The 24,673-nt window shown below is 37.5% G+C and overlaps 1 protein-coding gene across 2 annotated transcripts in view; it reads left to right on the top strand.

The window, feature by feature from the left end:
- The window catches only part of LOC128527469 (rho guanine nucleotide exchange factor 17-like), a 99,818-nt gene extending 86,420 nt beyond the window's left edge, over nucleotides 1-13,398 (top strand). For both annotated transcript variants that reach the window (XM_053499860.1, XM_053499861.1), the window contains 10 exons: nucleotides 827-1,034; nucleotides 1,670-1,931; nucleotides 3,815-4,068; nucleotides 5,781-6,015; nucleotides 8,043-8,129; nucleotides 8,223-8,290; nucleotides 9,195-9,343; nucleotides 10,278-10,452; nucleotides 10,707-10,979; nucleotides 11,997-13,398. In XM_053499860.1, the coding sequence (XP_053355835.1) occupies nucleotides 827-1,034; nucleotides 1,670-1,931; nucleotides 3,815-4,068; nucleotides 5,781-6,015; nucleotides 8,043-8,129; nucleotides 8,223-8,290; nucleotides 9,195-9,343; nucleotides 10,278-10,452; nucleotides 10,707-10,979; nucleotides 11,997-12,172 (1,887 nt within the window). In that variant the 3' untranslated portion in view covers nucleotides 12,173-13,398. The remainder of the gene's footprint in view (nucleotides 1-826; nucleotides 1,035-1,669; nucleotides 1,932-3,814; nucleotides 4,069-5,780; nucleotides 6,016-8,042; nucleotides 8,130-8,222; nucleotides 8,291-9,194; nucleotides 9,344-10,277; nucleotides 10,453-10,706; nucleotides 10,980-11,996) is intronic.
- Nucleotides 13,399-24,673: the final 11,275 nt, after the last annotated feature.

The raw sequence follows: 24,673 nt of genomic DNA on the forward strand, positions 1-24,673 counted from the left end.
TAAAATAATGCTTTTGCATCATATTTAGTACATACTCTAGCTTGAGTGAGCTTGTGTTGGCTGTGTGGATTGCTGATGGACATCAAGTAAAACTGGTTAATTGACATCTTCTTTGTATATTTTTTTGCCACTTTAAGCTTTGTTTCGAGATTGAATTAATAAATTTGAAATGGCAAATGTTCGGTTTGTTGTTGTTTTTTTAATATCCCAGTAGCCAAGTATAAATTTTTGTTGATGTATTCGTCATCATTGAAGCTAGACTTACAGTATCTGGTCTTTTTCCATTTCTCACCTGGCCAGAATTTCTGACTCTGTACCCTCAGATTTCTATCTGTCCATGACAGGAATAGAACCACATGTGGTCTGTGTAACCCATGAACGTCAGAATTGTTGTGTGTCCTGAGATGTTTTCCTGATTGTCTTTGTTGTAAAAAGTGTTTAAAATAGTGTAGCCTTTCTGCCAGGTCTAATTATGGTCTGGCTAATGTCTTCTGAACTCTGAGGCATTTCTTTCACATCATTGGCTGAGATACACTGTTGCATAAATATTCCTAAGTGACCAGACTGGTGATGGTGTATTATATTACTTAGGTTAAATAAACTGTATACTTTGACACACAATTAAGCATATAAAATGACAAAAAAAAATGTCTTTATATAGAATAGAATAGCATTAATTTCCAAGCAGAGAACTACAGTAAACAAACCTTTCTTCGTGCACTCATCAGCTTTGGATAGGATAACTTTCTTGGACTCTCTTTACATTCTAAGTACATTAACAAACACATAATAACATCTTGTCAAATCTCTCTTCCTCTTATTCCAGAGTCTGGATGATGTAATAAAGGACTTGATGGCATCGGTTCACAGGGAATTAGCAGAGAAACAGTCCCTGGCATTTAGCATGACCTTCTTGCCCACTAAACTGGAGCTGAGCACGGCATCTGCGGACAGCACGTTCATTTTCGAGTTCAGCAGTCCAGACGCACGCAGCAACTTTGAGCAGGCCTTTGAGGAGGCCAAAAAAAAGCTTGGTAGTCACACTGTTATATCCAAACAAGGATCATGATTATTTAACTAAAGTATAGACTAGTTAGAGCCTTAGAATCAGCATGGTTACTTGCACAGAGTTAGATTTTACACCTTACAGAAAAGTGACAAATTAAAGGAAAACTCTGGGCTTGGTTATGCCCGATAGGGCATTTTACAGGCGTTGGTTTGTTACTCGCCTTACATTTAGGTAAATGAATAACAAGTGAAAATTATGTAAATGCTTTAATAGACACCAAATCTTATACAAATTGAACACCTACAGTATAAGACACTTGTTTAACAGAGTTTTCCAAAACCTTTAAAAAAATATTACTTGACGAGAAAATCTTTTGAAAGAATGCTGCTCTTGTATGACCTATGCACTTTGACATTAATCTGGTGTACCACTGTGGCCCAACTAAGTCACTTCTTTGGTTTCCCCTTAATTTATCACACATCTGTTTTTGTACATTTACCAAAAAAATAAAAAATAATAATGCACCATCAAATATTAAGGACCAATACAATAATAATGCAATACTAAGTGATAAGTAAAAGGATTCTACATATTACATCTTATTAAAGTAAAAGGCATGTGTGCATATTGTATTTGACATCATGCTTTTCCTCTCCATAGCCATGAATAAAGACGAATGGGACCCTGAGTTCTTGAAAGCCATTCCCATCATGAAGACCCGTAGTGGCATGCAGTTCTCCTGCGCCTCACCGAGCCACAGCAGCCCAGAGAACGTGTATGAGGTGTGGGTCTGTAATAGTGACGGCTACGTAGGCCAAGTGTGCGTGCTGAGCATCAGGGCCGAGCCCACGGTGGAGGCCTGTATCGCTGTCTGCTCTGCGCGGATCATCTGCATCGCAGCCGTGCCGGGACTCAAGAGCAGGTCCGTTGGCATGTACAGTAGTGCACTTTAATTTAGGGTCTAGTGGTTAGAGAGTGGACTAAACAATCTGTTTCTAAATGCCACAGTTGATCTTTTTAGCACGATAAGTAAAGCTGCTGTGTTTGTGAATAGATTGAAATTACACTTTGTGCATACGTTGGAACAAGTTCCAGATGACTGAGCATTAACAGGAAATGAGCCATGCATGTGGTATCAGACTTTGCTAATACAGAGACTAGCTTTGTGAAACTATACCCGCTCTGTTGCTGTTTCTAAGTGTGTTTTTGCTACATTTTGGTTTCAATTATTTATTCAATACATTTCTTTTTAAACATATGTATATAAAGTCATGTGGTTACTTTGTAACATCCAGTAGCTTCAACGAGGCAGCTAGTTGTTTTCATGCAAGCTAACACCTGGGAGATTAGGGGTAAAGCTCTTAGATAGCCTTAGCTGATATTTTACTACATTCCATGCTGGTAAAAATGGCCCTAATTTATCATTTTTTACTAAAACAATGTGATGTTGATTGAGGCAAATGTAGTTTTTCCTTTTGTAAATATTCCTTGTCCTTTTGTATTGCCATTTAGCTAGTTAACATGCTAGCTATGTTGGTGAGATTTAGCATGGTCATATTTTCCCACATTCTTTAGTTCATTGGTCAAAGTGGCAATAATTTACAATAAATACCCATAATCAGTATGTGATCTGAGGCAGACATGTGAATTTTTCTTGTTTTACTAATTAGTTCATAATTGACTGACTTTGACAGTGATTTCGTTTTATTATTGAATTATAATGAGCCGCAGTCAGTATGTATGTTTCTAACTACAAACAGGAATTTTTGATGATTGTGCACAATGTCAGAACACAGTTATGAGAGTGAAAACTATCTTTATTTCTCTATATAATTCCATAATGCACGTTTCCCAGCGTTTCACTAGTGCTTGAATACCATGAAGTTAGAATGTGCATGTATGTTTGTCCCGAGCCATAATCCGACTGTGCTAAAATCGGACTGTGTCTAGGGAGAAATATGGAGAAATAAAGGTAGTTTTTACTCTTATGCTGTTATTCTGCACAATTGAAACATGACTTGAACACCCCTTGTATAAAGGGATTTAATGGGTAGGTAGGTACTTACTTGATTTTGTAATAATATCGAAGCAATAAAAGAAACTAAACTGAAAATAACTGGAATTAACACAAACCATACTAATGTGTATAATTCCCATTAATATAATATTATATATCATCTCATATATGATAATTATTGTTCTTTCTTTTACTAAAAGAAGTCTTCCCTACAGTCTGCCCTAGTTTTTAATATAAAATTAACTCCTGGGAGAAAACTGCTATCCAATTTTTTTATTTTTTTTTGTCACTCTCACTCATCGACTATACCGCTTTATCCTGTATTCAGGGTCACAGGGACCTAGACCCTGTCCCAGGAGGCTTCGGGCACGAGGAAGGGTACACCCTGGACAGGGTGCCAATTCATCGCAGGGCACACACACATACACTTACTCATTCAGACACTACAGGAAATTTGGGAATGCCAATTAGCCTAACCTGCATATCTTTGGACTGTGCGAGGAAATCGGAGTAAACCCACCAAGCACAGCGAAAACATTTAAACTTCCCTTTTCTGAGAGACAGGAATCTAGCCTGGTCGGGAATTGAACCCGGACCCTGGAGGTGCAAGGCGACAGTGCTAACCACTACACCACCTTTTATATTTTATTGAGTGAAACTCCAGTTTTTTACAGGACCCTTCTGCCACCCTGTCCTGTTTGGTTTACGTCTTGTTAAATAAAATCAGGATTTTACAAATTCAATGTTATGTGTTACATGATAGTTGACACTTTTATTCTTTCCCTCAGGGAGCGAGTAGAGTCAAGGCACTCTGCCCCCGTGGTGCCATCTGAGTCCGAGTCACCGCCAGCTCCTTCTGTTCAACCTCAGCTCCACATCTCCATTTCTCGCTCCTCTCCAGAGCTTAGCGATCCTCCTGTTCCCACAGCGCCTGAACTCGGGCCCTTCGAAAGCGACGACTCGGACGACGAAGACTCGCCAAGCCCATCATCCACGCTGCAGAGCCAAGCATCACATTCCACCATCTCGTCCAGCTACGGCAGTGAGTCATGCTCTTTTATTTAAACCCACTCTGATTAAATGGTTTAATCTCTATTTAGACCTTGCAAGTAAGGCATTTATGCCTGTCAGGATGGAGGTAGAAAACATTTAAGACATTACACAGACATATATTTTTTTTTTATTTTAAGTATGAAGAGTATTGTTTTTTATGGTACTTTCATGGTCACAGCTACAATAGCCAGAGTACAGAGTAACTAAAGAATTATGGTGTTATAATGCACTGAGTGCATTTCAGTGTACCCTGCCAGATTTAAAACAGAGAATGTGAGTAATTTTCCTTAAGGGGATGATTTAAAAAGAGTTTTCTTTCTTACTAGTGTTCTTGATGGAGTGCCAGTTCCATTTCCATAGTCACCATTCCATTTTGGGTGATTCTAGGTAAAATACTAGGCTGGCCAAAAGGATTAAGAAAACATATGCTATAAGTTATTGTTCTCCCTGTGCACAAAACAGGTGATTTCACTGATTAGGTCTAGGCTATCTGACTAGAGTTAACTAATACTAAAACTAGTTAAAAACTGGCTATGTGACCATGATATTCAGCTTCTAAACCCATGGTCTAAACTCAATAAAAAACTGTTGGGCAATGGTGAAGAAATTAACAGTCAAGAAAGTGACTTTTCTTGTTTCAATTACTTTTGCACGCTACTATAATTTCCTTTGTGGATTATTTATAATTTTTCAGTTACTTATGTAACACACAGAGATGAATGTAGTGAGCTTTTGTGTAAATCAAGTAGTACTTTCTGCAAGGCCTTGTGTACATTTAAGCTCGGTTGCTGATGTACATTTATATTTGACATACATTTGCTCACATTGCCTAGATCAGAGATATTGCTTTAAAATAAAAAATTAAGCTTTAAATATGTTTTTAAAATTAAGGATCAATCAGCATAACTGTTCATTCCTTAACCTGACCTGAACTAACTATGTCTGGAAAAAACCAGTAGCCTAGGAGAGGTCATGTACCAGCATGGTTCAAGCTTCCTTACATTTGTGGCGTCTATTTTCCTATCGTCCGTTTACACTTACCTAAATTCAGATGGTTGCCAGAGAGTCAGAGTGTTACTGTATACTGGACAGTCTTTAAGACTCTAGTGTAAAAGGGCCATGGTGCTGCCTTGGTTATTTATGTCTAGACAGGGTGAATGAGTTCAGCTACTCTCTGCCTCACAGACTCAAATATTACTGCATTGAGCTAACACCATTAGTCTTGGTGGTCTTGCCCTGTGATTAAACCAGTATATGACAGGAGCAGCAGATTTAAATTTGGATTTTTAAATACAGGGGATATACAAACCTGCCATTTTAATAGGTATGTGTACAGTATGTCCACTGTATATTCCTTAGCTGCAGTCACTGAAGTTGCTTTATGCTTAGACTTCTTGTAACACTTTTTCCAAATTCTACTCCTGGCCTTGCTGATTTGCAAACTTTTATTAGCTGATGATAAGAAAAAGCCAAAATCTATGTAATCATCATCATGAGGTCATGTTATTTTGAAGCAGCATGTAATATTGTTGTGTTTAGGTTGTCTAGACCTGAAAAGTTAATGTTGGTTTAATTAGCATATGTTTAATTAACTTAATAACTTAAGTTTCTTATAACTGTGTGACTGTAGCCCGAATGTGGCTTGATCTATAACTCAAACAAATGCCATGTAAAGTGTGTATGTCTTTACCACTGCTTTAGATGATGAGGGAGCAGGCTGTAAGGACATGGCACCTGAGACTACCAGTTCAGAAGAAGAGCAGGAGTTTTCCAGTGGGTTCGGGCCACAGAGACTGAGTGTCGACTGCCCAATGGACGGACGCGCCATGCGCAGATCCAGCCGCGGCTCCTTCACCCGTGCCAGCCTGGAGGACCTGCTGAGCATCGACCCGGAAGCCCACCAGAGCTCAGTGTGGCTTGGCACCGAGGACGGCTGGTGGGTGGCTGCTTGCTGTATTGGTTAAGGGGAGGATGAAGAATAAAGCATGCGCCTTCTGAGATTCACAGAGTTAGACAAATGTATCATTTCACACTGCTTCTAATACTGAATTACAGTGTAAGGCACCCATAGGAAAGAGCTATCCACCCATAGGAAAGAGCTACGTACATTGGCACTCAAGAAACATTTTAGCTTAATGGATTGATCAATGAATAGTAGAACTAGTGATATAAATATCCGGTTTTCTTAGTGATTTCAAAGCTTTAAGATAAATCTTTAATAATCCCGAGGGAAATTGCAAAAAAAAAAAAATGTGCCCTCTTTTAAACATATTATGTCTCTAAGACACATTATTGTCTTTTACAATATTAAGGGAAGAGTTGGCGATTAATTTATGAGTACTAAATTTGTTGGAATATTAAAATTTCAATGATGGATATGTTTAATTATATGTTTAAATTATATGGTAAAGGACTAGAAATAAAAATGTTTTTATAGCCATATTTTCATACAAGGAATAATTTAATATCTGTGCGATATAAGGTGCCGTAAGGAATATGGTTATACTATGTCATCATTCCAGCCCCAGTATTTTTAATAGTGCACCGTAAGTTAGGATCTTTTTTCTGTTCTCACCTTAAGTGACTCTAGCTTGCCCTTGTTCAACCCTCCACAATCATTTTCCACACCTTATGTTTCACTTTGTCATGTGCAGGCCTGTTACTGTGTATCTCACTATTCTGTTAGGATTATCAGCTTAATCATAGTTTTCTTAGAGCTTCCCTTTTCATCTTTTCATGCCATCACCTAATCTCTGCGGATATGTTATGCTCTTTGCCTTAAAGTCCCTTTAACTATATCGACCCTGTTTTCTGTAAATAAATCATGAAGACAGAGTGATTTAGTAACCCCCCCCCCCCCCCCCAATTTCTCTCTCTTTTTTTTTCTCACAAACTTATTTTCATTTTTCAAAAAAATTAGTTCATGCATTCAGTTTCACAGCATGAGAAGGAAAAACTTTGGACATTTTAACATTTATTCAGCTTTTCTTATCAGGTTTTTAAACCTCTAACCCCTCTTCATGTATACATGAGATTTTTACAATTTAAATGTTTTTTTGGGAGTGAAAAGGTACCAAAAAATGTAAGACATAAAAGTTTGTTTAAAATGTGCATGACTTGTGGCAATTGCACAAAACTGGAAATATTGCTTAAGATTCATTTATGCAAAAGTATGCAAAATTAAAAAATACAGGATTGTTATCTTTCAAACTATGGTCCTGTGTGTACGTGCCACTTCAAGTCTCTTCTTTGCAGTATTTGTTAGTGTTGTACATCTTTATTTTCAACTATCTGGCAGCCATGTGTTCCTCAAATATTATAATTTTGTGCAGTCATGTGATTAAACAGATTTACTTAAATGTGCAAAAGCCTTGAGCAGCAATAGTTGTTTCTTTATATTGTACTTCCAAATAGTCAGACTTTCTGGTGTTTTTAATGAGGAATAGTTCTCCAGGTTTTTTGTCTATTTTTTTTAGTCCCTGTAGAGCAATTTCAGAGGATTAGAGTTTTGTTTGAATAAATAATAAAAACATCTAATCTAAGGAATGAACCAGTGAGAAACTGGTGCAGATGATGACATATGATCAGGCCAGTGATTAGTATATTGGTGATGCTGAATCCTGATTGGTTGGAACAGACAAGAGGGGAAATAAGGTTGCTGCTGAATTTGTTGTTAAACAACAATTTTTTTAAATAGGCACTTTTCAACCTGTCACAGTAAAACATTTATTCCAATTTCTTCAATTTAATTTACATAATTTAATTGGATTTAATATGAGAAAGTTTCTTGAGACTTTTTTTTTTCAGTGATGTATTTTGGAGGGATCTGTCATGTTATACAAATTGATTTAACTAAATAAATATTTAAATATTCAGCCATTAAAATGAGTGTACAACTTTGTAAGGTTAAATATAAGATGAATCCATCTTTCATATCTGGCTTTGTGTTTTGTGTATTTCCAGCATCCATGTTTACCAGTCCTCAGACAACATCAGGAACAGGAAAAACAGCATGAAGATGCAGCACTCAGCTTCCATCTTGTGCATCCTGTAAGTCACACATGCTTATGTTACTCTCTGTTGCATCTGCTTTTGACCTCTTAAACCCAAAGTTACATACTCTATTCTGTCTGCTTTGGAAAGGTACCTCGACAACAAAGTCTTTGTGTCCCTTGCTAACGGTGAAGTGATTGTTTATCAAAGGGAAGCAGGTAAGTTTTCGTGACATTTGTTACATTCTATTACTCATTCAGGGTATTTTATTCTAGTACCAAGACCAAAGTTATTACCTTCCCAATGCGTTGGAATATTAAGGGATTTTTTTTCACCAAAAATATTAAAATATTATTGATATTTGGATTTTTCATTTACCCATTTGCCTAAAACTGTCATATACTCTTTTTACCCTGTTTCTTATTATTTGTGAGTCTGTGGTATACCAGGCGTTCTAACCTGAAATGTCCAGATAAGACAGAAGTGGCAAGGTTGAAACAGAGCTCCAATTGGGCACCGGTATTTCTCCTGATTATCTAAAGAACTATTTGCAAAATTGACGTACTGTGAAGATACTGTCTCCATATTTATACTTTTATCCTTTGCAACTGACTATTTTGGTAAAAATCATGCAAAAACAGAATGCCTTTTTTATTAAAAGCCTTTTTATTTTATTATTTTATTAGCTTTTTTCCCATTAAGGGATTTCCTCGGTGGCCAGCATGTCAGCAATTATAATGACGTGAAGCAAGTAGTCCTATCGTGCCCAATCTTGATGCCATCCAAACACTAATGAAACACTTAATAAATTCTGTGAATTCTTAGTGAATTCTGTTATTCTGCACTAACAAAAGTCCAAGTTTGACCTGAACACCTCTTATAATTTATTAATCTACATAGATTAATTTATTGGCTCAATGTTCAGGAGTACTAAGGGACGACATTACTACTGACATGCAATCTGTAGTCAATACCAAATACATTTCTGCTGGTTATCTACACACACTACATATAAATTTGATGAAAGATTAAATTGAAAAGAGAATACTTAGTCCAGTAAAGCACTCTATGTTTTGCACCCGAAAAATATTTTTATTGTCAAATTCTCTCTTTCTCTAATAGGGAGTTTCTGGGATCCTCAAAGTTCTCAGACATTGGGTTTAGGTTCCCCGAGTGGTCCTGTTACTAAGATGGTCCCTGTGGCAGGAAAGCTGTGGTGCGGCTGTCAGAACCGGATTCTCATCATCAACACCAGCACTTTAACACAAGAGGTGAGTGACCACACCATAGCACACCGTTTACCGAAGGAAATGGTCTAAACTGGTTTCTTTTTGCCTGCTTTACTGTAGTGCTTTGAAATTATTGTTGACGGGCAGCTTTCTGAAAGGGGGCATCCTTGTTCTCTATCCTGTTGATAGCCAACTAGTTGGTATTGGTTAGTTTCCCATCCAAGTGCATTTAGCATTCAGGAATGTCAGGTGGATTCATGTGTGAGAGCTGGTGGTTGTCATGCCACTAATGGAATTGGGAAATAAAATTATGAGCAAAAATTGTAGTTAAAGAAAGTAGTCCTTCTCTTTCAAATTTTTAATTTACATAAATATTTAATTATTTTCCCAAAGGCGTGTGCATTTAAACTAAATTTAATTATCCTCTTCTGTTTTAAATAAGAGGCGGTGCACGGTGGTGTAGTGGTTAGCACTGTCGCACTGCACCTCCAGGGTCCGGATTCGATTCCCGGCCAGGCTCGAATCTCGTCTCTGTGTGCATGGAGTTTGCATGTTCTCCCCCGTGTTTGGTGGGTTTTCTCCGGGTACTCCGGGTTCCTCCCACAGTCCAAAGACATGTAGATTAGGCTAATTGGCGTTCCCAAATTGCCTGTAGTGTGAATAAGTGTGTGCATGTGTGTGTGCCCTGTGATGGATTGGCACACTGTCCAGGGTGTACCCTGCCTCGTGCCCTCAGCATCCTGGGATTGGCTCCAGGTCCCCGCGACCCTGAATACAGGATCAAGCGGTATAGAAGATGAGTGAGTGAAAGTGAGTGTTTTGAATGATGATGACGTATGCTAAAACAGAATATACAGATGCATGCTTTTTCTTTTAAACTTCGATGAGTATCAGGGTTGTTGTTTTACTATATTTAATCATGGGCATGTGTTTATTTATGTGTATACATCGTGTGTGCGTCTGTGTGTGTATTTAGCACTCATTTGCAGTGGGTCAGGACAGCGGCCGATGTGTGACCTGCATGGTGAGCTATGGTCAGGGTGTGTGGGTGGCTTTGCAAGGCAGCGCACAAGTTCGTTTGTACCACTCCACTAGCTACGAGAGCATCGCTGAAGTGGACGTGGCACCTGCTGTTCACAAGATGCTTGCAGGTAAAAAAGAATATTTATAGATTTATGTTAATGCGTATGTATATTAATAATATGATATCGTTATAATGGTACTGGCTAACTCACATGGACTTGTATGGTGGATGCTCCACATAATTGTAATAATTAAAAACAGATGGAAAGCAAGGAGAAATATAGAATCATTGGTATGGCTAAGTTGTCTGTAAGGAGACCATTATTTAACAGGGTCACAGTGTTGTAAATGTCAGTGGTAAAAGTTTTTCTCTCCCTCCTAGGCTCGGATGCCATTATCCGCCAGCACAAGGCTGCATGCCTAAGGATCACCGCTCTCTTGGCCTGTAGAGATGTGTTGTGGATTGGGACGAGTGCCGGAGTAGTGCTCACTCTGCCAGTCCCGCCTGTGGCCTCCAACGTAGGCACAGGACCTCTGAGGACTCCACTCGTGCCCACTGGCTCTGCCCACGGCCACACCGGCCATGTCCGCTTCCTCACCTCTGTTGAGCTCCCTGAAGGTTTTGATGTCCACTTTCCCTCTCAAGCAGAGTCAGGTGCGTTAAAAAAAACGAAAAACAAAAAAAAACTATGTAATATGCAACATGAGGTGAATTTTGAAAAACATCACTACATTTTGAAAAACATACACTACACTTAACCAAAACGGCACAAGACTATAAGGTGATCAATGTGTCTCAGTGTTTTTTATTGTAATATCGCTATTTACACTTTTCTTAAAACATTTTTTAAATTTAAATTTTTTAAAATATGTAAATGCAGTATTTGAAGCTGTATCACCAACATTCCAATGTATTTACTCGCAATTTTAAACTAACACCATAATTTTAAATTGTAATACTGTAACAAACTGTAAACACTGTTTTTTGGTTTAACATTATCAGGTGTTTAAGTAACAACACCATTTTAAACTCAAGCTCTGCCATTTCTAGCTGGAACAGTTATTTTAAAGTGCAACTGTGCAATTCTGAAATGTGTTGCTGTATCTAAACTGCTGCTATTTTAAATGTTAACATTTAAACTGTTACATTACCTTTTTAAACTGAAACATCACTATTTTAAACTTTAATACCACAATTTTAAACTGTAACATCACAATTTTTAACTTTAATATCATACTTTTAAACTGTAATATCATACTTAAACTGTAAAATTGCGATTTTAAACTGAAAAATTACAATTTTTAACTTTAATATCATACTTTTAAACTGAAACATCACAATTCGTAATATCTGTAAAATCACACTTTTGAACGGTCATATCACAATTTTAAAGTGTAACCTGCATTGCTATTAAGTCATAACATAACTAATAATATTTTTTAAAAATTGGCAAATGAGTGGGGAAAAAATATTTATAAAAATGCATTAACTTAATTAATATATTAATAATTAAGTTCTTAACAAAAAGCAAAAATCCCTGATCATTTATCAGCTTGAATGAAATTTGAAATTTTTCAGCATCATTATTTAAAAGGAAGACTACATTTTACCCACTATTATTGGTCGAACTTTTCCTGTTCTTACCCTGTCTCTGTGATGTGTGCATCTCAGAACTGAGTGGTGATGGAGGAGTGCAACAGCGCCGGGCCTCCACCATCATCACAGGCAAATCCACTCTGCTAGTGATCAGCGGTGGAGACGGCTACGAGGACTTCAGGCTAAACAGCAGCAGCGAGACAGTGGGACGAGACGACAGCACCAACCACCTGCTGCTGTGGCGCGTGTGAGAGGCTTCAACTCCTCTGTATCAGGCCCGCAGACTGTGACATCAGGCTCCGCCTCCTTTCTGGCAGCGTGCTGCTCAAGCCTCTGAACCCTGCTATTTCTGTGCATGAGCTTGACAGAAACTGAAAGGGTGGTTTCTAACATTTTCTTTGTTTCGTTGTGTAATCAGTCGTCGAGTTGTACTCTCTGTGTCCCACATGGTGTAAGAAGTGAATCTCGCGCTGCTTGTGGTGTTTTTGTAGTGGGATGTATGCGTATAACGTGACACCAGTCTACAGACAAGAGATGACACGGAGGACTTGTCACAGAAAGGGAAAAAAAACTGCTGGATGGAGAATGAAGGAGAGAAAGAGCATGATGACTGAATCAAATCCAGTGTGGGAAAAAGCCCTCAAAGCTGAAAGAAGGATAGAGCAGAGAGGATATTACAAATCTAGAAATAGACTCAAGTCTATTGGGACTGATTGGACACTAAAGCTGACTGGATATCACTGATTGTTTTCTGTCCTGCCCCCCTTTAGAGAACGATGGATGATGGACTCGTTTACACACGGCGTGATCAACTACTGTTCCGTCACACTGTGATCGCGTTCACGAACAACAAAGGTTTTGTCTCGAGCTCCAAAAGCGAGAGCAATACGAGAGTGTCTGTACCTAACCAATGTGCAATATAAGGCTAGGGTATCTACTTAAGACTATATTCTATTTACACACACACACAAACACACACACACACACACACCAACTAAAGCCACACACTTACCCCACCTTACCGCTTTTACTTCTCCACAATGCAGTCAGTTCAGGGATTTCAAGAAATGGCCTGAATTTCCACCAGTTTAAGAACTGAAGCTTTATGTAAATTAAACTAACCTTAAAAAAACAGTGTTATTTGTGTGTGCTTCTGAGATAGAACCATCTAAACCCTTTAGCTCATATAGACAATTATTACATGCAGAAACAAGACATACATGCGTCTGTCTTTTTTGAGGCATGTTTTGAGTATGGTGTCACTTAAGTATATTATTTATTTACTCTTGGAAATGAGAATGAACTAAGAATTCCTTAAAAGTGGTTCCTCAAAAGCCTTTGACATGGTTCTGATTTTATAAGAAGCTTATATTTCTAAAATAAGACTATTTTCTTGGTTTGTACTGTAGAACTTTACCTTTCTCTAGAGGGACCAAGAAGAAAGAAACCCTTGGTTTCCCCCTAAGCATTTAGTTTTACTTATTTTTTGAATAATTATTCATTATTTGTGGCAATATTCATTTTTGCGATTATTTAGTTTTTGGATTAAATTTGGCACTCAAATACAGATTTGTCTTTCTTTAGTAAACTCTTAAAAGATATCCCGTCTATCAGAGAGACTTCCAAGTAGAACGTCTTTTTAGAGTGAAAAACCCATCTAAAGAGCTCTTGAGGCGCTTGCTTTGATGATTATGCAAATTGAGTTGCTTAAGTTTGTCGCCATGGTGATAAAGCAGTTCCACCCCCCCAATCCCCATGATTTTATTTGCAAACTAAAAATATTTTGTTGATTCGACACAGACGGCTGGTTAAGGAATGGTTAGAGATCCAGTGCTGCGTTGGTGGAAACAGGCCTACCTATGAGATCATCCGTATCTTTATCAACAAATCACCACAAACGCACCTTACTTCTTTACACATCACACAGTGCATTATACTTTCTGTTTTCCAGTTAGTGTTTTGATGTCTTTTTTTTTCCTTTAAAGTATGGAGCCTTGTAGGGTATATAAAGGAGCAGCTGATGTAGCTGTTGTGGTGAAACTGTGTACAGTATTTATGTTTTTTTTTTTTTTTTTTAAACAGCACTTAATTTATAAAGACCTCTTTTCTGTTACCTAAAAACATAAAGCTGTACGGCTCGTTCCTGCTACTTTCCAGACAGTTCAGTCCAACCGTGCCAATACACACACCACGCGCAGCATTGTAACCAGCAGTCAACGATTTAGCAAGAAAAAAAAAAGTTAAGCACATTTCCCTTATTGACAATACTGTATGTTCAACAATATTAAGGTTTGAGCATCAGCAAATGTATCTTTTTACATATGTAAAAGATAGAACATTGTTAAAAAAAGGAAAAACTAAAGTGCTTATGTTGAAGGCATCTACAAAAAAAAGAAGAAGAAAGAAATCAAGCCACACCTTAGTGAGCTGAGTTTTAACACTATTGTTTACATCATGCATTCCTTAACACCAGCATTAAGCATTGTTTTGGTAATTTAGGCGAAGAAGGATCATATGTGTTTGTTGATTTGTGCGTGATTTGCGTCATCAGCTTAATAAGCACTTACACAAGGAGACCCGGAGGTAATAGTGCACTCGTGTTATGGCAGAAGGCACTGTGTGTTCAGAACAAATGTTCGAATCTGTCTTTTTACCATGTAGACAGCATGGTGCACTGATGGCACTGTTGCGTCATATCTCCAGAATAGAGGATTTGATGTCTCCCTTTGGATCTGTGTGAATGGATTTTGCATGTTCCCTCTATGCTTGGTGGGTTTCCCCTAAGTAGTCCAGTTTCATTCCACAGTCCAGATGTTGCCCATAGTGTGAGAATGAGTGTTTGCTTATGCCCTGTGATAGACTGGCATGCCACCCAGGCTGTACCCACCTTGTGCCCAGAGTCCCCTCTTTTGACCCTGTACAGGATAACAGCATAGAGAAAGAATGAATGAATGAGTGATTGCTTATCATTTAAACAAGACATTCTGAAACTGCTTACACTGAATTTAGCAGGACAGTAAGGGGGCAATCTGGTGTAAATTAGTGAGAATTGTTCAAGAATTCGGGTGTTTAAAATAAGTAGGCGTTCCTGTGATCCTCTCAAATAAACTGAACATTTAAGATTCAATAGATATCTAACAAAAACAAAAAAGCTAATAGGGCTCACATTGTTTTAATACATGAAATTTGAAAAGTGTTGCTATTTAACAAGGAAAAAAGTAAAATTGTTAGCAAAGGTCTTCAAGACAGAGAATGTTGTGTTGAATCTGAAGATTTTTTGTCAAGAACGAGCAAAAAAATAGGAAAGGCTAGATCGTTTATAGATATAATATAGCAAGTGTTCCATGAAATTGAAATTCAATAGCAAATCACAGTGGTCTAAGAAGAATAACACACTTCAGAATGTGCTGTTAAAAGGGAAATAATATGCATTGTGTTCTGCCAGGAGGGATTTAGCCGCAGAGATATCCAATGAGTTTTCCCAGACCACCACGCACAACCACACACACACACACACACACACGTATTATACACTATAAACAGGATTAAAAAAAAAAAAAGGATTGACATAAGTTGTTCAAGCAAATTCCTTGGAAGTGTTATTTCTCTAGAAATCTGCATGTATTTCTATGGAACACAAAAACATCCCCAAAACTTACCGTTCTAAGCATTTGTTTTCCAACATGTCCTTTTAAACATCGTCTTACAATTTTATTGTTCTGCATTTTAAACTTCAGTTTTAATAAGAGATGATAGGAAAGGGCATGCACTCTTTTCAACAGGATGTATCAGAAGCAGCACAAACTTTCTTTCACAATTTTTTTTTTTTTTTTTTCTACTTATCCGACAGCTGACGGGCAGCAATATGTGACAGAAGGGTTTAATTAAAATTGATGGTCTCTATATACGGCTTTATATATAAACGTTATCTTGCATCCACGGTCACATCTGGGAAAAGTCTTATTCACACTGATCTAAGTGGTAAGAAAGTAAGAGTTAAGATCACATACCACACAGACAGAGGTAATCATTATCTTAGTAGGAACCGAGTGTCAGTTGGCTGTTTATTTAGCAAACACTTGCTCTGTGAGAACACGTGTGTGTGTATGTGTGTATGTGTGTTTTAGTCATGCGGGTTTGCGCACATTGTTATCCATGCTGGTTATCTATATGTAAGCTTCTGTTACGGCTGATTGCTGTGTGTGTGTGTGTGTGTGTGTGTGTGTGTGTGTGTGTGTGTGTGTATGTGTGATTGGTTGGTTATAGCATTCTCATCCTTCTTTTAGTAATAAAAATCACCTTTAAATACAAATGTGCATATTCACTCCCATCACAACGTTTGCTATTATGAGGATTTTTCATTCATAGTTAAACATTTGAACCGGCGTGAATATTTTTGATCAGATTTAAACACCTTGAGTGTTTTGCACGTCCTGCCAAGTGACCAACTTGATCAGCCAATCTGGAACACATTAATGTAACATCACCACTTGTTTTGATATGTGGGGTGTTCATGTCAAACCGGGACTTCTGATTGTGCAGAATAACAGAACACCATTATGAGAGTAAAAATTATCTTTATTTCTCTCCATAATCCCCTGCTACAATAATGTACTTACCTCAGCGTTTCACTAGTGCATGGATAACATCAAGGTAGAAAGTTTTCATGCCAGAGCCGTAATCAGACTGCCTGCTTCATGTCAGAAACACTGGCCTCCCAGGAACTCCCTCAATGGTCCAAACATGGTCAGCATTGTACTGGGGATGTGGCAAAAACTCCCAGCCGAGTTCCTGTAATGTGCAAGTGGTGTTCTTAATTGATTGTGTGTACACTTCTCACAGATGAATGCGTCTCTTCTGCTTAAGTTAACAAGTTATCCAAAGATTTTCAAGAATCAGGCATTCCATTCACTGAATGTTCACAGTAATGACTGAAGTGGGCTCCAAGTCACCTTGGCTGATTTGTCATTCATAGACATACTGCCTTCTTTACAACCTTTGCACCTTTAAAATGCTTTACTGTTTCCAAGTTTAATCACCGTGCTGTGCATAAAATTTTCTATTAATAGCAATTGGTTTTACCCCTTCATTCATGAGAAAGTTCCTCACAAGTCCCGGCTTGGTTTGTACACCTCTCAAATTAGGGCTTAACGCATCTAAACATCAGTTCCTTAAAAGATTGAATGATTTGGTGTACTTTGCTGAACGCAACAGTTCCTGCTAACTAGCCAGTTCCAGGGAAGCCTCTGTACCATTAATTGTTAAATGCTTCTTGAAAGCGTGGACCTGCAATCACATGTCTCAGTGCTCGCTGAATTGAATGAAAATCGTTGTGTTGGTGCAGTTCATGGTATCTGGCACTAATTGTTTAATGACCTCACTCACTGATATTGATCTGGAAGTTCAGGCCAGCCCATTTTTCTCTCTATTTAATAGAAAGTTTAAATGCAATACTTATGTTTAAACAGGATAGTTGTATTGTATAAGGTAGCTTTAGTTGCTCCTCTTGATATTGTCAATATTAGCGGTCATTAATAGTTAAGAAAAGATTCAGGTTTCTTCTCCATATGATTTGTGTGCGTTTATTAGCATGAGAGGGTTCTTTTAGTATCACATGCTATTAAATGCTGGTATCTGGACACAAATAAAATACCATGGTCCTGGGTAAGCTTAACTAACATTAACTGCTTATCTTAACTAACATTATCGATATCTATACAACTATCTGGCTAACGTTGTGTAACGTTTGCTAGCCAGCCAACTAGCATTAAGTAAACTGTTATTGTGTGAAAAGTGGGTAGCATTGCCAAATCACCGCAATACTGTTCTGAATTATTGAGCTTTGGTTGTTCTCTGTATGAGTTTTGTGTTTTACAAGTTTTTTCCTCATCTTTAGTTTTCTCCCACCTACTGAAAAAAATGCAAGCATGTGGATTGTTCATGCTAAATTGCCCAGATGTGGGAAAATATATATATATTCCCATGTCACACAGAGTGTTCCTGGGACAGACTCCAGAGACACCATGACCCATGCCAGGATAAAAATGTTATGGAATAGAAATGAATGAATTAATGAATTATATTGTGAAATTAATACTAGCCAAGTTACCTAGCAAGCTAGCTAGCGTTACGTAACCTGTTATTGGTGATGTTGTATTATCAATTCTCTGACTGGCTACGATTTTAACTTAACTTTTTAAATTTGCAGGACGCATAATTTTTCTAACTACACACACATTTTTTGCTATTAGTAATTACTGAATCATGTGCTTTAAGATAAAAAAAAAAAACTGAACAATATGCTGTGATTTTGAGGAGAGAAGCTCCATCCCTATCAAATAGGGAAAATCTGTGTGTGTGTGTGTCCGTGTGAGAGAAAGCTGCCAGCTTTTTATAGATGTGTTGTAGTGTTACAAACGTGTATTTTGGTGTGCTGTATCTCCACATCTGGAAAATCACACACTCTAGGGCTGATGATTTTGTGGCATTTAAAAGAATCGTTTGCTTTTTAATTTCACACAGTTACATGTCTAGAGAAGCATATTTTCATATGATAGCACATAAATGAGCAGAAAATCCATCAGATCTGTAACTCCGGTGTGTATGTAAGTAGCCTTCCAGACATTTTTGTGAAGGAAGTCATAGTGTTTATTGTAAATTTGGATATATATATTGCCTTTTTTTCTGTACATAGTGCTCTCACTGTCTACGATTGTTGATATGAATGATCTGATGGCATATTTTTATATACTTGTTTATTTTTGTTTGTTTATTTGTTTGTTTGTTTTTTTTTTTCAGCATGCCCTATGCTGTACTGCCATATTTAAATTACTGTGTTGTATTTTAGAAGAAAAGTCTCATCTTTCTGCAGCTTCTGTTCCAATCCTCATGGTTTTTTCACTGCTTTTCCTCTTTATGGTTCATGTGGGTTTATTTGCAATTAAAAACAATCACTGGTTGCCAGATCATAAGGTTTCACATGAATCATTAAAAAATTAGAAAATATATATGCAACTCATGTTTAGTATCAATACAATGCACTTAGAACTCCATACGATACCAACAAGCTGAAGTACAAAACATAGATTTAAAGGGGACAGTAATTAAATTCACTGATACTGTATGTTCAGATGTTTTGATTCAACCTCGTCAGACCCCGATGTCCTCATATGAAGACATGAAATATTTTATCAGCTATATTGTCTTTATGTCCTTGTGTGATCTTCTTATGACAACAGTTGGGTATAATCGTAATAATTATAAAATATGATTTGACCTTGAAAACATTGATTAAGTTGATTGCTATCAGGTGCCAATAAAGTGAAACAGTGAGAAGAACATGTAATGTACAGTACTGTGCATGCAAAAGTCTGGAGCCATTGCTCATTTCTTTATATTTTGCTTTCAAAGAGGCAGACTTTCGTGTATTTTATAATATTCACTAAATCTCAAAAATTTAATGAAATGAAAAAGTAGAATTTAATGAAAAAGTACATTTTCTTTCATGATTTAATTTAAAAAGCGAATAACAGTGCATTTTAAATGCAAAAATCTACAGTAGTATTTCAAAATATAAAATTATATAATAAGATTAATTTTTAAAAAAATGACTGCAGAAACTCTAAAACATTACTTTATGCACTTATCACTTGGTTAAGGCTTCTTGAACATGAATTACTGCAATTCATGTAGCAATCCATGTAGCATGGAGACGATCTGTAGCACTGCTCAGGTGTTATTGAAGACCAGATTGCTTTGATAACAGACTTCAGCTCATCTGCATTGTTGAGTCAGGTCAGGTGAGTTGGCTGGCCAATCAAGCAGTAATATCATGGTCAGCAATCCAGTTACTGGTAGTTTTGGCACTGTGTGCAGGTGTAAAGTCCTGCTGGAAACGGAAATCGATGGATATCTCCATTAGGCTTGTTAGCAAAGGTAAGCATGAAGTCCTCCAACCTTTGGACTTGATAAAGGAGTCGACCAGCACAAGCAGATGACATGGCACTGTCATCTGCTTACTGTATACCCAAATAATCCAACCACTTTATAGTCTGTTCAAGTAAAACATTTGTTTCTATTTTTAAATTAATTTGAACAAATGAAGGTATGGCTCATTTCTCAAGATTTTAGGACAGTACTGTACAGTACATAACAGTAGAGACCAGGTCTCAGGAGGATAACGCACAGTAAATCAGAAGCCATGCCAAGCAAAACAACATAAAATGGCATTTGACATTTGATAATGTTTTGGGGATATTACTATAAAGTTATGCAGCACAGTGGCTTTCTTTAACATAATACTGTGATTAGGAAATACATTTATTCCAGCTTTTATTTGCTGCATCAGATTTTCAGTGGGTCAAAAATGCACTTTTATACAGTACTATCTGGTGACATTGCCTTTTAATTTCTTAACTTAATAAAACACTTGATGTAGACTTAACACAAGCTCCTTACAATACTTTACTGAGATTTCTTCCTTCTTCCTCATTCCTCCCTAGCCAGGTTTGTGGCCCTCGTCACCCAAACACTCATTCAGTCCACACATTCAACTTTAAATGCTAAGGATCAATGTGAGCAAGTCTTGCAGCAATACCCAGTTGTGACAGTTTTTCTCTTTCTGCTTAAAACCATGGTGTTGTTCCAGTGCTTAGTATTTCTAGATAATCCTCCTTCCTTATGATGTCATCTACCAATTTCTTTTCCAGCTACCCAACACCCACATAACATGGTGCTGCCACTTTTATGCCTCACTGTTGAGGTGTCAGATTAAAAGTCTCAGAAAGAAAGAAGAGAAAGGCCAGATTAGACTTTCCAGAAAACTTTGCCAGATTTATTAGAAAAGCCTTGAATCCAGTGACCAACACAGTTTGGTGATTCTTCTTAACTACTTCTTAGCTGATTTAACTAATCTGTTAATTCCTAGGTTCAGTGGGTGTGTTTAGGTGTTGGTGAATTACAAACTGTGCTGGTCACTGGCCCTTCAGGACTGGATTTGGAGACCCCTGCATTAGACTGATGAAACCAAAATGTACTTGTACCAAAAGGATGGGAAAAGAAAAGTATAGAGAAAGGAAGGACAAGTTTATGATCCGAAGCATACCGAGTCATCTGTCAAACAAGTGTGCTTGGCTGCCAATGGAACCATGGCACTGGCATGTATTGATGACCTGACCTCTGATCAAAGAAGCAGGAGGTATTCTGAAGTGTATAGGTGTATACTTTCTGCCCAAAATCGATAGGACGCCGCTTGACTGTTACAGATGGATAATGACCCAAATCATGCAGTGAAAGCTACCCAAGGCAAAGAAATATAATATTCTTCAGTGGCCAAGTCAGTCACCTGACCTCAACCAAATAGATCATGCTTTTCACCTACTGAAGATGAGATTGAAAGCAGAAGGACCCACAAACAAGCCTAGTAAAGCATCTAAGGGGAAAAATAAATCAGCATATGGTCATATCTATGTCCATGGTTCCAGACTTCAGGCAGTCATTGACTGCAAAGGATTTTCTATGTTTGCTTCAGTTGGTTAGGTCTAGGCTTTGCAACATTATCTGGCAATAAAAAAAGCTAAAAACGTAAAAAGTTAGCTAGTGACCTGAATGCGCTGAATGACCAGGTTTTTACATCAGTTTTCATGATAGCATGGGAATATTCAAATTGTAAAAGGTGGTTCTTGAGGCATAATTAGTTATCATTACACATGCATTGACCACCATAATGTGCACCATTAGCAAAACTTTAGATGGGCAAACCAGATTATAGAACAAATTATAAATGTCTTTTTTGGTCAGGCAGTTTGTGTAAATACTGGATATAATACAACTCCATTAGCATTGTTAAGCAAGTGGATTGGTCACTGCATGATTGATTTAGAGTGACTTGAACGTTCATGCACTGTGAATGGCAAGCATGAGGTCAATTCACATTCATTCACAGGAATCCCTTTGTGCACAATAACAGTAGCCTCACTGTCTGTCTTATATGCCATTCTTTGAGTGACTGGGGGTTTGTGATAGAGAGTATTCAGCATGTGCACTCAAGAAAGAGAGTATTATGAACACCGAGGGAATTTTCCAGCCATGTTTGCATACTGAGCTACAGAATTTGTTCATTTATTGATAGTATACCCAACATTGTTAGCTTCTCCAAAACTAATTTAACATTTTTGTTCATCTTTATCTATCAACACCGTAAAACTATACATAATACTACATCTGGCAGTGTGGCTTTACATATTAATGGATTTTATGAATGAAATGAATTATATTATTTAATTGCTTATTGATTACACTTTTTAAAAAAACCCTGCCAAATGAAAATTTTACATATTTATGTACATGTATGTTTAATTTTTAAAATCTTTTATTATTTTACATGACAGTCCTATGCAAAGTTTATTTCCTTCCCTGTACCTATTGCAGTCACACAACAGGATATTTTTAAATATAAAATATTACTTACTAAAAATTTTTAAGTATTTTAAGTATTTTAAGTATATTCCACATGAATTGAGGAATAAGCAAACTAAGGTGTAATATCAGGTAATTCATTAATGGAAAAAAATCTACTTATGTGTTAATTTTTTATTATTATTATTTTTCCTTGTAGCAATCCAACAGCATTTTTGTACCATTGTGAATACAATTTCCAATACCATGGTTGTAAAGGGGACAAGATAGTGAAGAGTAAATAAAGGGAAGACAACAGGATGTATGAGTCAGGAGAGGGAGTAATACAGTTGTAATGTTTTGGAAACTGCTTACTCAGCAGATTGATTAGTGTCATCAGTTAGTGACACAACATGACACAATATGACTATACAACGATCAGCCATAATATTACAATGCAAAACATTATGCCCTGTATTGTGTAGGTTCCCCTTGTGGGTAGCTCTGGCGCTTTGGAGCCTGACTTTACATGACTTCTGGGGGTGTGCCAGACACATCAAGATGTTGGAAGCAGATCCTTCGGGTGCTGTTGTATCCCAATGGTCGATTGGGACTTATTTGTCAGGTGCATCCCATTAATTGATTGGTTGGAGGGGGAACTGGGGGGGATGGAGGGGGCGGGGGGGCGCCGGCTCAGCTGCCTCGGGCTCTTTGCCTGCTGGGCCCTTTGTCTGCTGATGCCTTTCTATTGTAGTCTATCTATTTCAATTTTCAGGCGCCTTTCTATAGTGGCCATCCATCCATCCATTGGTCTTGGAACCTCTGTAGTAAAACTAGGGACCATGGAGTCCAATGGTGACCATTGTATTTATTCCCATTTTGTACAGCCGGGGTAGCAACTTCGGTCAACATTTACATGCTCACACTACGGGATTATTTATCTGCATGTCTTTGGATTGTGGGAGGAAACCAGAGGACACGGAGGAAACCCACCAAACTTGAGGAGAACATGCAAACTCAAGGTGCAAGGCAAAAGTTCTAACTAACCTCTAAGCCATTGTGCCGCCCTATAGTGGCCGGAATAGATTTTTTTTTTCTGATTGATTGGACTGGAATAAATGAGCCTTGGGTGCCCATGATCCTGTCACCAGTCTATTGGTATGTTAGAATTAATGTTATTGTTATGACTGATTGTTGTATGTTTTAACTTGCTAAATAGCATCATACCTGGTATATAAAAATGTTGTTCAAAATACTGAAAACTGTACTGGAAACATGCACGATATGCTCATGTTTCACCAGAGGCACAAGGATAAAATAGTTAATAAGTAAATAAAGTCTAACCTTAAACCACTGCTTAAAAATATAAATGCCATGAGATTAACCATAATCTATATATATATATATATAAAAGAACAACCAACCAAATGAAGTAGCTCATTAGCTGAAGCATAGAGAAGTCTGGCAGTATATTTCTAAAACACAACATCATTTATTGATCAAGTTAACTTTTATAAATTCAGGTTTGAAAAGCAACTTGAGCACTTGGAAAAAACCTGCTGGGTAAGCTGTGCTTATAAAGTCGATGCTGATGGTGTCAGATTAGAATGAACACAGAAAGAAGGCAGCGAGATCATGTTAAAAAACAAAAAAAATTCTTTTTAAAGAAGTGTATGAATGAGGAAATACTTTTCAGTTTAATGGAATAATGGTATAACAGCATTCCAACCAATTTAGTCTGATATTTTGTTCATGCAGAAGGAATGCCAGTTGTTAAACCCCAGCCACCGGATGCAATGCCAGTCCCAAGCCGGGATAAAATTGGAGGGTTGCGTCAGGAAGGGCATCCGGCATAAAAACCATAAAATGGTGCTGAGTCGTTGTGCAGATCAGTTGATCTGCTGTGGCGACCCCTCGACGGGAGCAGGCGAAAGACTAACAGCAATTTTGTTTATGTATTCAAGATTTGCTACAGTACATTAGAACCAACTTTTATTCTGTTGGTAGCGGTGTGATAACTCATACACACATACACACCTAAACACAAGCACACATTTGTTCATTAATCTGCCACCAAGCCAGAATCAAAGGACTTGTGCAGGTCCTGGGAAAAAAAAGTAGTAGAATAAGTAGAACATTTAATCCGCAGTTCAGCTTCTTAAGTGTATTCTTTACTTTAACACACCCAGTTTCCTGCATCAGCTCATTACCATAAGCACTGGAATGGTTGAACAGGTGTGTTTAAGGCGTTTCATGTCTATTTTAATACACTGTTGGTTAATCCTGTTTTATTATCATTATTTTAATTGCAATGCATATAAGCAGGTTTTCTTGATAAAACACACCCATCTTAGCAT

Source organism: Clarias gariepinus, chromosome 7 (genome assembly GCF_024256425.1).
Source record: "Clarias gariepinus isolate MV-2021 ecotype Netherlands chromosome 7, CGAR_prim_01v2, whole genome shotgun sequence".
Lineage (NCBI taxonomy): Eukaryota > Metazoa > Chordata > Actinopteri > Siluriformes > Clariidae > Clarias > Clarias gariepinus.